The sequence below is a fragment of the Ananas comosus genome, linkage group 6 (genome assembly GCF_001540865.1).
Source record: "Ananas comosus cultivar F153 linkage group 6, ASM154086v1, whole genome shotgun sequence".
In the NCBI taxonomy this organism is placed as follows: Eukaryota; Viridiplantae; Streptophyta; class Magnoliopsida; order Poales; family Bromeliaceae; genus Ananas; species Ananas comosus.
In genome coordinates this window covers 2,371,468-2,384,026 of record NC_033626.1, presented here as the reverse complement: position 1 = coordinate 2,384,026, position 12,559 = coordinate 2,371,468, and the positions used below count along the sequence as shown (strand labels likewise).

The window sequence follows — 12,559 nt, the reverse complement described above, 5'->3', positions numbered from 1 at the left end:
GGTCAATGTGTTAAGTAAAACACGGTGAACCATTCACCGTGTCTAAATACGGTGAATGATTCACCGTATTTCTTACGTATATTTTATATATTGAAAAGAGGAATAGGAAATATGGATGTCAATAGGTATGGATATCCGAAATATTATCCGAACCCAAACCCAAATAAATTTTTATAGATAATGAGTACGTATATTAATTTATTTTATTGTAATTTATAGCAATTATAATAATATATTTAACCGACTGAATGAAGATCTAAAGAAATAAAAATATTAAATATTTATTTATATTGGATCAAATTAGAGATATGAAAATAAATTTTAATTTATATAGTATATATTACTATATATATTATATATTAATATACTAATTTAATTGTCATGTTTGCGTCGGATAATATCTTTCGGATATCCATATCTATTGACATCCCTACTTCCTATTCCTCTTTTCAACATACAAAATATACATACTAAACACGGTGAACCATTTACCGTGTCTAAACACAGTGAATGGTTCACCGTGTTTAACTTAACACATTGCCCCTGGCCCCACCCGCGTGGCGCCTGCGTGGAAGGCCCAGGGCCATTTTTGCAAATTAAATTTTGACAGAGCTATTTTTAAAATAAAAATTTGTCAGGGGGTTAAATGCAAAAAAAGCCCTTGATATAACTTTAAATACAAATATAAAAAAAAATTGACGAATTTAAACTTGAATATGAATTTTATTTATACCCAATCCAAATCCGAACCCAATCCAAACCCAAATTTTACACTATATAATAATATATATTATTTTTTGATATTATATTTAAATTTATATTTTAAAAAATTTAAATTTAATATAATATATTTTGAAATACGGTAAAGAGAAATAATTATTCGAATTCGGATTTTTGAATTGGACTTCAGATCTCAAAGTTTTTACAGGATTCAAGTTTAGAGATGGATTTTTAAAATTCACCCAATTCGAATTTGAATTTGAGGTCGAATTTTTGAAAACCTGTCCCGAATACGACCCACTGACATCTCTAGATTCAAACCAGAGACAACTCCCACAGTAAGTCTACAAGTACTACTGTTCATCATCATTCTATTATGTTCACTGCATCTTATGGTAACAACTTAAAAATTCTAAATCATAAACATGCTAAATTAGTATGGTTGACAGCAATATCTAGTGCATCTAAAATTCTGAAGATGGCAAAGGATTTTACCTTGCTAATGACAAGATTACTACCATCAATTTGGAAAACAAGTTTTAAATCCCCTCTAATATCTGCAAAAGCACAGGCCCCAAAGAAATCAAAGCAAGTAGTATTAAGAAGTCCCCCAAGAAGCACAGGTACAATTCCAGATTCTTCCAAGAGTTAAAACAAAAATGCAAACAAAGAGCAGAGTTACAAGAAACATTTAAGCAATTATTATTTACATAATCACCATGTGCACTAATAACCCAAAAAAGAAAATAGTTTCTCAACTAGAGATTACGATATTACCAAGTCTGATCAAGTAGTTAGGCTACTCCTGCGCACACATCGACGCTACCAAATCTTGTGAACAAAGATTGATACAACCAAGAAAACCACACACCGCGGATGTAATCAATATAGCATAATTAGCATCACCTTAGCCCATCATCTCACCAGGAGAAAGAAGAAAGTACCTATAAATATCTTGTATCAAATTCTCTACCAACTAACAATAGTACAGGCATGTAGGCATGTATAGAATAGATCTTCAGTTCTCCTTGAGGCCGCGATTGCTCTAACTAATATCTATCGCCACGCAGTACTTCCGCTCACGACGATGAATCATGACCGTTAGCAGTGATGGCAGCTGATTGTTGCTCACCCACAGCTGCTGCAGCAGCAGTTCCAGTCTGTATGGGGAGAAAATGAACATCAACTCCTAACAGAAGAGATGAATCTATAAAATCAAAAGGCTAAATTGTGTTGGTAGTTCCTGTACTTATATGAATTGTGACACGGCCACTACTTTACGCTTGAAAAGATTAATCCCTAGACTTACCTAATATCTTTTAGTAACATCCCCAGGTTTATTAGCTGTTAACAATTGTTATAGCTGGTGTGCACAGCTTCCAGTAGACGTTAGAGATCTTAGAAGCAGATGGATATTCAGGGATGTCAAGCAAGTAAGTTCAGGGCATTCAGGAACTGCTTTATTTCCCATAAATAAAAAAAAAGTAGACTGAAGATACTTGGAAATAACAAGAGCAGGTGAATTGTATGCAAGTTGAGAGAAGAAGACTTACCCCATCCACTGGTTCTGGCGGCAAAGTCTGGAGTGGAACAGGCGGGCTTTTTGAGAGATCCCTCATTGTACCCTGCCAGAACACCAACAAGAGGAGATATAACATATATGCAAAAAAAATATAAAGGTACGCAATATGTATATACTGTCACCAAATGCCCCAATATCAAAAACCATACAGTAATGTAGTCAAGCGTAAGGAGACCTTCAAATTAAGTAGAAAGAGTATTAGCTTGGTTGATTAAGGTGTAAATTGCAAACCCAAAAGTCTTAGAAAGAAAGTGCTCATTGACCACATGTTCATCAGCCACTGCAAAAAAAATTGTTTGGATTGAACAAAAAAGCAAGGTGCTCCAGCAAGGAACGTAGAAAGCAAAGCCAAATACATGCACTCCACCACCAATAAAGAGAAAAATGTACAAGTATTATTTCTACTCAATCGACATTTGTTATTTCAAGTTTCATAGATTGAACAGCTTAACAGAAGCCTAGGAACACTCATTTGTAAACAACTTTGCTAGTGAAATTTGTCACTTTGCTAGGTTCGGTAGTCTACACTAAATTATATAACTATATAAAACAATAAAATCTAGCGGCAATACTATCTCTTATATTAGCATAATCAGTCACCAGTATGTTCACACTAACAGCCCTTAAGAATTCTGTAGCTTGAGAAATAAAGATTTTTGCAGGAAGAAAGCAAAAGCATATAATAAACTTGCAATTAACACCCGAATGTGAAACACGTTAATGAAGCACACGAAAATCCAAGCCCCGCCTGAAAGAACTAATAAATAATTCAGTACTTTCCTTGCACCTTCTATCTGCAGGATTGACTAATTTTGGAAATGATGCAGGAATCAGGTATTTTCCACCAGTCATGTTACTTCAGAACACCACCAAAAGTTGTTATGTTCAATAAAATGATATTGAAATCCATCTTACTTTCTCCATACCTCATAATCCATCCAATCCTACAGCTTTCATAGATGCTCCCAAAGGCAGACGAAACTGGTTCACGAATACTGTCAAACTAATATCGTGAATGCTCAATCACTTGCTCGCACAACTTCATTTGGTAACTAGTGAGCAATAAGCATATCTAACAATTTGGGTACAACTTTTATTCATTAAATATCAAAACTAATATGGATCTTCATTTAGGCATTTTGTTAGTTTGGCAGATGAATATGGATCTTCATTTAAGAAATCACTTAACTCCTTGCTTTCTAAGCATTTCCAAACCTCAAGAAAAATCCCATCCACTTGCGTGTCCATTCATACAAATCTACAGCTCTATTATCGGACAAGATATAATAAAAATCCCTTACACTCCCTACATGACTATCACTAAATAATTGTTAGAAGCACTTCCCTTCCTTACATGAGAACAGTCAAAGGTTGTTTAGGGTCTGACTTAGGAAATTCTTTCTTTGGGAATGTTAATGATCTAAGGGGGTGTTTGGCCTAGCTTCTCAGAGGTGATTCTAAGCCCAAAATTACTTTTGAGCTCAGTAGAGTGTTTGGGAACGACGGATGTAAAATTTGATTCTGCTTCTCAGAATCAGAAAACTGATTTTGAAGGCTTCAAAATCAGAAGCAGAAAAAAAAACTGCTTCTCCAAAACTGATTCTGATTTTGGACTCAAAACTTCAAATTTTTATTTTTATTTTAGATTCAAAGTATAAATTTAACATTAAATTTATATTTTGAAATTTTAAATTCATATTTGAATTTGTAAATCTCAACTTTTCAAATTTAAAATTTACAATTTAGATTTTAAATTTTAAATTTAAGTTTCAAATCTCAAATTTTAAATTTTAAATTTTAAATTTTAAATTTTAATTTTTAAATTTTAATTTTTAAATTTTAAATTTTAAATTTTGAATTTTGAAATTAAATTTTAAATTTTAAATTTTGAATTTCAAATTTCAAATCTTAAATTTTAAATTTCAAATTCAAAATTTAAATTTAGATTGGAAAATTGAAAATTTAGATTTAGATTCAAAAACTCAAATTTAAAATTTTGAAATTTCAAATTTATTTTTTGTACAAATTTGAAATTTAAAAATTATAGTTTTAATTCAAATTTAAATTTTTAATTTAAATTCAAATTTTAAATTATTTTAAAATAAAATTTAGTAAAAATATTAATATATGCAAACATCAAATTTTTTTGCCAAACAGCTTTAGAAAATCATTTCAAAAAAATCACTTTTACCTAAACTCAGCCAAACGCTCTACAGCTTTTCACCAAAATCAATTTTCCAAACTAAAATCACTTCTGTAGAAATCAATTTTCCAAAAGCTAGGCCAAACAGGCCCTAATATAGATAGAGATTATCACACCGTTGACAACGTTTGTCCACTTTCATCGCCTACCTTTTTAATCAAGGCCTTGACTTTGAAATCTCCTAAAATGGGAATAAACGGTTGCAATTTGCAAATCAATTCTAAAATTGTAGGATAATATTGCCATCATTAAACAGGGTTTAGCTGATCGTTAAAGAGGGTATAGCTGATTAAAGAGTCTAAGAACAGTAATCTATTATTCAAATCAGCAGAAGCAATGTGCTTAACTTTTTTATCAGGAGTAGGAAAATGTTGATTTTCAACATATGGACAGAAAATAGTAATCTGTTATTCAAATTAGCAGAAGCAATGTGCATTTAACAATAAAAACCACCATCTTGCTCTTTCCTTTCAGGAAATTTAAACAGCATATGATTTTGTTGTTGCAGATAATTCAAATTTAGTATGAATTAGTTCAAATTGTAATGACTGAATTAACTGAGTCCAACTTGCAGCCTCGAGTTCTCTGGTATTTAAAGCATAACAAACAAAACTATAGATTAAAAGCACGCTAGTTTGCCCTGCTTTTTAACAGTACCAACTATTGGCCATAAAAACCATAGACTAACACTCATTAAGAAAAGCCATATAGCTTTCTGAAGGTTTCCATTAATTAATAACTTGAAGAAAATATATAGTGCTTTGTGTGATGAAGTAACTATTACCATAAAGAGTCTACCTTATTTGCCCACATTAATCCACAAGCATTGCACAAGGTCCTTGGTCCATCAGGTCCTCGACGCATCATTGGAGTAGCCTTTGCACTAATATGGCAATGATGGCATCTATACAAATTTAAAAGAAAACAATTTCAAGCTATTAAAGCCTTAGTATTTGCTTTACATATGTAGCCGCTAAAAATATTCATGTGAATAAGAAAGAAACTAATAAGTAGCACAACTCTGATAAAAATTCAATTGAGAAAACAAACAAAAAATATTAGAAGCATAAAACTAAATGATTTTCTTATCAAGCCACAAGGAAGATCGTCAATCAGTCACCAGATAAGCACAAATTGCTAACAAACAATCACTCTGGCACAGACAGGAAGCAGTTTTCTTCGTCTTTAAATTATCTGCCGAAAGGATTTAGTAAATGCAATAGTTTCAAGTTTTAGCCAAAATAGCGGTAACCAATCCATTTACCAAGAAGAACGTTTCACTGGGCTTCGTCGGGTTTCAACAGTTTCAGTTGGGTTCCAGTCAGTTTTTGGCCAAGTTTCGGTGGTTTCTGTAGAGCTTCTTTTCACAGTTTTGGTCAAGCTTCAATTAGTTCCAAGCGCAACAACTTCTGTTTAAAAGTTAAAATACAAAAGACACCGTATCTCTCTCCTCACCTGCTCTTCCTCAGGGTAATAAGGTAACTTTCTCTCCCCTCTTATTCTCTCCAACGAATCCGCCAAGGGAGAGGGTACAACCTTCATCACTGTCATGGGCTCTGTCTTGGACCAATTCTCGATTACAAGGCCCCATTGCCAGCTTCTTCACCACCATAAGAGAGTAAGTGAAGCCTATAAAAAGGCATGGGAGAATCCAGGAGGAAAGGAAGGGGATGTGCCCTCCCTGGATTAGACTAGGTCTTGAGTTCCTCACGGACCTTTTTAATTGCTGTAGTCTATATTGATCAGTATCTGCTATAGTGTGCCCCTGTCAGATGCCTGGATCCCGGTGTATTTCACTAACAATATCAAACAATGCTATCTCCACCATTCTTTTCCCTCAGTTCTTCTAAAAACAAAGAAAATCTTGATCTATGGGAAAATAGGAAATCTTGATCTATGGGAGGGCAAGCAAAATACCAACACTCAAAAAATAAAATCCAAATATTTTTATACGCAATAAAATGCTTGTTTCTAATATAGAAAAATATATTATTTCCCAGGAAAGCAGACTCCCCCTCTCCCCGCCCACTCTGCAGCACGCAATTCCGATCATGCATCTCAACTTGTGGTGGGCTCAAGATGTACATTGGAAAAGTGCTGAACTGAGAATAGTAAAAGAGGGCTTAGATTTTCCAAATCTAATTTGTTGGGTCGCCTAAATAAAATGTGTTTTACAAGATATAGAATAATCCACACAAAAATAATATCCTAAGGAAAGAAGAGAGCCCCTTTGATTAGGAGAAGGAATACCTAATCCGAACTAAATGAAAGAGAAAAAGCACTCTAGAATAACAAAAGGTAGGTCTTGATTTTTATATATGTTGATGAGTATTCATGTTCCACAACAAACCACAATCCAGATTAACGACCCGACTAATCTTATCCCCTTGTACTGCATTCTGAGAACTTAGTGTAAAACATCCTAGTAGCCCTAGGCCCTATTTGGATATTGAAATAAGTTATCCAATGATAATTTGTTTAGTATGAAGTTCTTATGAGTGATAATTTGTTTTGTATGAAGATTTTCTTATGTGATTAGAAGCTAGGAACTTGATATTTGTTTTTGAAAGGTTTTGGCATTCATAATTTGGTAGGAAAACATATTTCACTTAGGAGGTGATTTATCGTATTCCATGAAAATGACTTGAAGTCGAATACAGTGCGCCATTCTAGACATTTTATCCACTCCTCATCTGCGAAATACTACAAACTTCGCAAGTAAATCAAAGAGATATGCCGAACAGGATGTTCATGCATCCAAACACGGCAGTAGTGCATAACATATCATATCTAGTTCCACACAACCATGTAATGGGCCTCTCTGTTGTATGGAATTAGAATATGTATTTGCATCTAATTGCCAACCTCCTATTATGGCAAGTTTTACATTTTCCATAGTTAAATCAAATGCAACACCTCTGTATCTTCAAAATCTTGAATAGCCAACTAGCTTTACCAGAAGGTTCATCACCTCTACGACTTCCCACATCATAGACAATGTTAGAGAACAAACTAAAGAAAAAGAAAAGGAAAAATCCTAACATTCTTCAAGATATTTCATTCATCCCAATAAATGGATAATTGGCATATGATGGGCTTGTATTAATTCGACAGCATTTTGAGAACATTTAAGAGAAAAAAACTTCATTGAAAGCGCAATCCTATTTTACTACCTTATAGTTCAAGATGTAGCACTTTGGTCCCATGTGGTTCATTCTGATTGTGTTTGGGAGGACTTGACAATATAATGCCATCAATAACGAATAGTAAATGCTGCATTTGAACCATAGGGTTGTAAAAATCAAATTTGGCTATAAAATAGAAGGATTGCCTGAAATTTTTCTTTCACTTGCAATGTTCAAATAAGATGTGTAATTGTCATGTGCTCACTTTAAAGACGATATAATGATTGCCCCTTACTAAAAAACAAATCAGTAACTGCAGGGAGGCAAGGTATTACACTTTGAAGCACAGAATGCTAAACTTCAAATGCGCTATACTATTGGGTTGCTTTTTAAGTTTTTCCTATTTAAAAAGATAGAAGACCATTGATTTTCTTGACAGTATTTATGAAATCCAAGTACCGAATGACAAAAGAGTCGTTCGACTGCAAAGGGCAGGCACCTCACTAAAGTTATCATTTTAGTTTTAATAATTTATCATAGTTTAAAGATTACATAATGGTTTGCAATATTATCCCTTGAATTGTTGATACTTAGAATGCATTTAACCAGGATTGGATTAAGCACTTTTCTTATTCCTTCATCAATGTGAACAAATACTCTATAAGAATCATGTTTTGACCCCAAAAAAAAAAATCCCTGATATAGCATTAATCAACAACCCATCTTCTAACTTCAATCAACTATTAAACTCTAGCCTTCTGAGCTTTTCCAATTGTCCCCTTACTTCATCCTATTAGTCCCTTTTTCTTTAATACTCTATTTTTTATGATTTCTAGTCAAAACTACTAAAGCTCAATTCGACACCATCAAAAACCGTCGAAACATTTTGTTTTCTAATTAACAAGGGAAACTAAAAACAAAACCGAGATTTCGAATGATGGTTGCAGTTTTCTTATGTCTCACAATAAATCATGAAGAATATCAATTGCATTAACATTCACCGTTGAACGATATATAGCCAAAACAAAAAAACAAGATAAATACTTCACAGACTTACTCAGAAGCAGACGGCGGTCGACCTTCCACTAAACCCCACCGCATCGAACTATCCGAACTAGCAATGGATGTTGAATCTTCAGGCTTGGATTTAGATGATGTAAACTGACCTCTATTACGCTGCATTCTATAATAATAGTGAAGAAGTTAACTTCAACATAGAAAAAGAAGGATTGGCAACAAGAACTATCAAAATTTGTGCAATCACTTAAGCAATCTAAGACTATAAAAATTTGGTACTACAAGAAATATCCAAGATGAAGTACAGAAAAAGGATTCAACAACAAATAAGTAGAGTTACTATGCGACGAAAACACTTAACGATCATGAGAAGCCATATAAATAGAAATGCCAAAAAAAAATGGAAAAAGGAACTAGAAAACTAAAACCAACAATGATAAGACTTGCCAAAGTCTCAAATCATTATCAAGCTTTGATGTTCCTAAAACAATCATAAAAGCACGGAAAGCATGCTTTGCAGCAAAAGCAAAGTCATAACATACTCTATAATTGCCACACTTTCCTAACAAACATGTGTCAACATGTAACGACTCGACCCGCTAGCAATAATAACTTGTTGGGCCCTAACCACTGGCCCAAAATGCTCAAGCCCAGTTATTATTACTAGGGTCCATGGTGGGGTGTCACACAACAAGCCTCAAAAACTTACTTTCAATACCAAGCCCAAGCAATAAGCAACAATACCAACCCAAGAAATATGATGCAATACCAACATAAAAGAAGTTAATTGTAAACAAAAGATTGGACAATCATGACATGAAGGGGAATAGGGAAGGAGGTGAAGCAATTCCGGCAGCAACAAAATCTATGGAACAACACAGGCAATGAACCACCAATACACACATGTACCACGGGCACAATTGTAAGTACTTAATTCTCTTTTTACCTCAAAACCATTTCTCCTCCGAGATCACTTTAAAAACTATATATAGGAGGTATGCAAGCAGCCCAATCTTGTTAAATAGAAGAAAATAAGGAAAAATAGGGGACTTAAGACCATATTGGAATGTATTTGAATACAACTCTGACTCTACGCCTGCAAGCAACTAGCAAGGCATGCCCGTTGGTCGACATGAGAATCCTTGATTAAAGCACATTGCATAAACTGTTGATTATACAACCTCTTGCGACATTTTAGCTTGATTATACAACCTCTTGCGACATTTTGGTTTATAAATATAAGCGGTTGCATGCCAAATCATTTAAACCATTCTTCCACTCATTCAAACTCCCAAGCAACCCCAAAAACACAAGAAAAAAAAAAATCATATGAAGCTTTTGCACCTCATCTTATCTTAGTGTGACCTCTTCTTCTACCATGGTTTTTGACATTCTATTACTTTATCTCATATCATCTACTAAAGGTTCTTTCTTTCTATATGTTGTATAAGCATTGCTATGTTTTTTGTGTCAAGAATATAAAATTGCCCTTCCTTTCCCTTAATTAAGCCTACTCAACCTTAGATTGAATATCACCATCTGTAATCTTGTCTTTTTACATCATAGTGCATCCACCTCAACTCGAGTATAGTGATAAAAGTCTTTCATGCAACCAAAAGTTTTAGGTTCAAGTCTTTACAGCCATACAAAATTAGAAAAAGTCAGGACTATCTTCAACTATTCTTTCTCAAGGTCAAGATCTCACTTTGGCAGGACCATAACTAGGTAACAGCCGATTTTAAATACATTCTACTCAGCATTTCTGTTTGTTCTATGCTATTTTTTTTCCATGCTATTTCTTAATAGCATAGCATTCAATCTCTTAAAGCATAGCAATGACATATCCAATTAGATGCTCAGAAAGGATAAAAGGTTCTGTCTATCACTCAAAATGCCAACTGAACTACTCCACTCGACTCATTCAACCCTGAGTGTCTAACATCCTTCTTAGGTTTCCCCATCATCTCCATAAACGAATGATAAATAGTAGAACGGTTTGCGTGCTATTTGTCATGCTTATCAACCCTTATTGAACCTCCATCCCTTCTCTGAATTTTGTTAAATATGTTTTCCATAAAGTCCGCTTGCTCCTTGTTATCAAAAATGTCTAGAGTCTAAAACTTGTCTCCTTCATTGCAACTATGCATAAGCCATAAATTTTCTTGCCTCAATCTTATCAAACAAATATAATTGATAAATTTCATGCACCGTACAAAGTATCATTTTAAAGGTATCAAGTAAGCTCACAGGAAATCGAATCAAAATGGAAACAGCTTCACGCAAAATCTTGAGAATAGCCTGTTATACATCATGAAGCTTCTTATTGTCCCGACAGGTTAAAAGTGCTCTAATGTCTCGAATAAACAGTAATAGGTTATGGCGCTTCTTATCTTATTTAATTTTGAAATTGAAGTGTTTATGGAAAGCAAGTTGTCATAAGGTATGCCTGCTGAGAAATAACTCTGTAGCTGTAATAGCTTATACAAAAGAAAACAACTATGTATTTTAGCAAAATAAATTTCTGCTCGTAATGTGTTAGTATATGTGCTATGTTATAGTTGATTAAAAGAGACAGAACATTACTTCACCCAAAAAAATTTATACATTTAACTTGTTCTCTGAGATATCTCTATAATACGTATCTCCATTTTTTTCATATTTGTCACGTCCATTCATATGCATCTTCTCATATATATCCGGTATATGCACCTATGCTTTATCATTTGTTATGTTGCGATTTTAACACCACTTCATATACAGTAAAGTATGCAACTGAAGAACTAAGATGTTATTTCACAATGAAGACAAAACTAAAATACGAGTATTTAGGAGCTACCTGAGAGCAACCTCCTTCCTTACAGTGTATCTTATCTTCTTGTCAAAGTTCCTTTCTTTCCTCTTCTCACGGAATCTCATCAGTGAAGCCACTCTGTGTGGAAAATTAACACGCTGCAAAATCGAACCTTTAACCAAACACCTTACAAAACATTACCAACAAACCCATCAAAAACATAGTTAAATTTTATCATACCCTGTTATAAGGGTTCGAAGAGGATGGAACCGAACCCATTCCCGGAGTAATCTCCCGCCCTCCAAGCAACAAAAGCACTGCTTGCACCTACCAAATTCGGCTACAAGTGAGTCGATTACTGATTCTAGACTAGTATAGAGCAATATCAAAAGAAGAGTGGAAGAGAAGGAAAAATTGCACCTTTTCGGGGGAAACGGAGTCGAAAACGTAGGCCTCGCCCTGGAAGGAGAGGGTCAGCTGGTTGTTGCCCATGGTAGGCGCCACCATCACATGCGAGTCGTGCACCGCGTCGGCGTCCATCGCCACGGCCTCCATGGCCCCGTCGTGGTCCTCCTCCTCGTCCTCCTCCATCCCGCCCCCATCTCCCCCGCCATTGTGGTGCTCGTACCGCTGCATCGGGTGGGCCTCGGCCGCGGCGCCGCCCGCGACCATGTGCGCGTCCCCGCCGCCGCGCACGTCGTCGATCTGCGGCGGCAGGAGGGGCACCGCCGCGCGCGGCTCGGGCGCGCGGCGGGGCGGGTAGGGCTTCGCGTCGGAAGGGCCATGGGCGGGGTTTTCGCCCATCACGAAATCGCCAAATTCCCGACTAAATTTGGAATAAGAGGGCTCCGAATTTAAATTTTGGCGATCGAACGGTCGAAATCGAGAGGGATACCATTCGATCGGAGAAACCCTAGGATTTCGATCAAACCCTAAAATTTAGGGAACGAACACGGAGATGGGCGAGAGGAGCGAAAAGGATGAGAGAGAGAGAGAGAGAGAGAGTAGCGAGTGACAAGGGGTACATAGATGGTGACGTCAGCGTGATACGGTGCGGGTGCCTCTGATCGAATCAGAGCCGTCGGATTGTCATCAGAGGACCACGGGCGCCGTTCACGGGA

At 35.5% G+C, this 12,559-nt stretch overlaps 1 protein-coding gene across 2 annotated transcripts; it reads right to left on the bottom strand.

The window, feature by feature from the left end:
- LOC109712010 (GATA transcription factor 17-like) lies at positions 1,337 to 12,427 on the bottom strand. Of its 2 annotated transcripts, none has more exons than XM_020235423.1 (7): positions 11,859 to 12,425; positions 11,679 to 11,765; positions 11,484 to 11,596; positions 8,688 to 8,813; positions 5,304 to 5,409; positions 2,274 to 2,345; positions 1,337 to 1,880 (listed from the first exon to the last, which is right to left on the bottom strand). In XM_020235423.1, exons 1-7 carry the CDS (start codon positions 12,240 to 12,242, stop codon positions 1,800 to 1,802), a joined length of 969 nt encoding a protein of 322 aa, XP_020091012.1. In that variant the 5' UTR covers positions 12,243 to 12,425; the 3' UTR covers positions 1,337 to 1,799. The 2 variants fall into 2 exon arrangements, 1 of the variants encoding a protein (XP_020091012.1); XR_002216746.1 differs by having other exon boundaries at positions 1,803 to 1,880; positions 5,290 to 5,409; positions 11,859 to 12,427.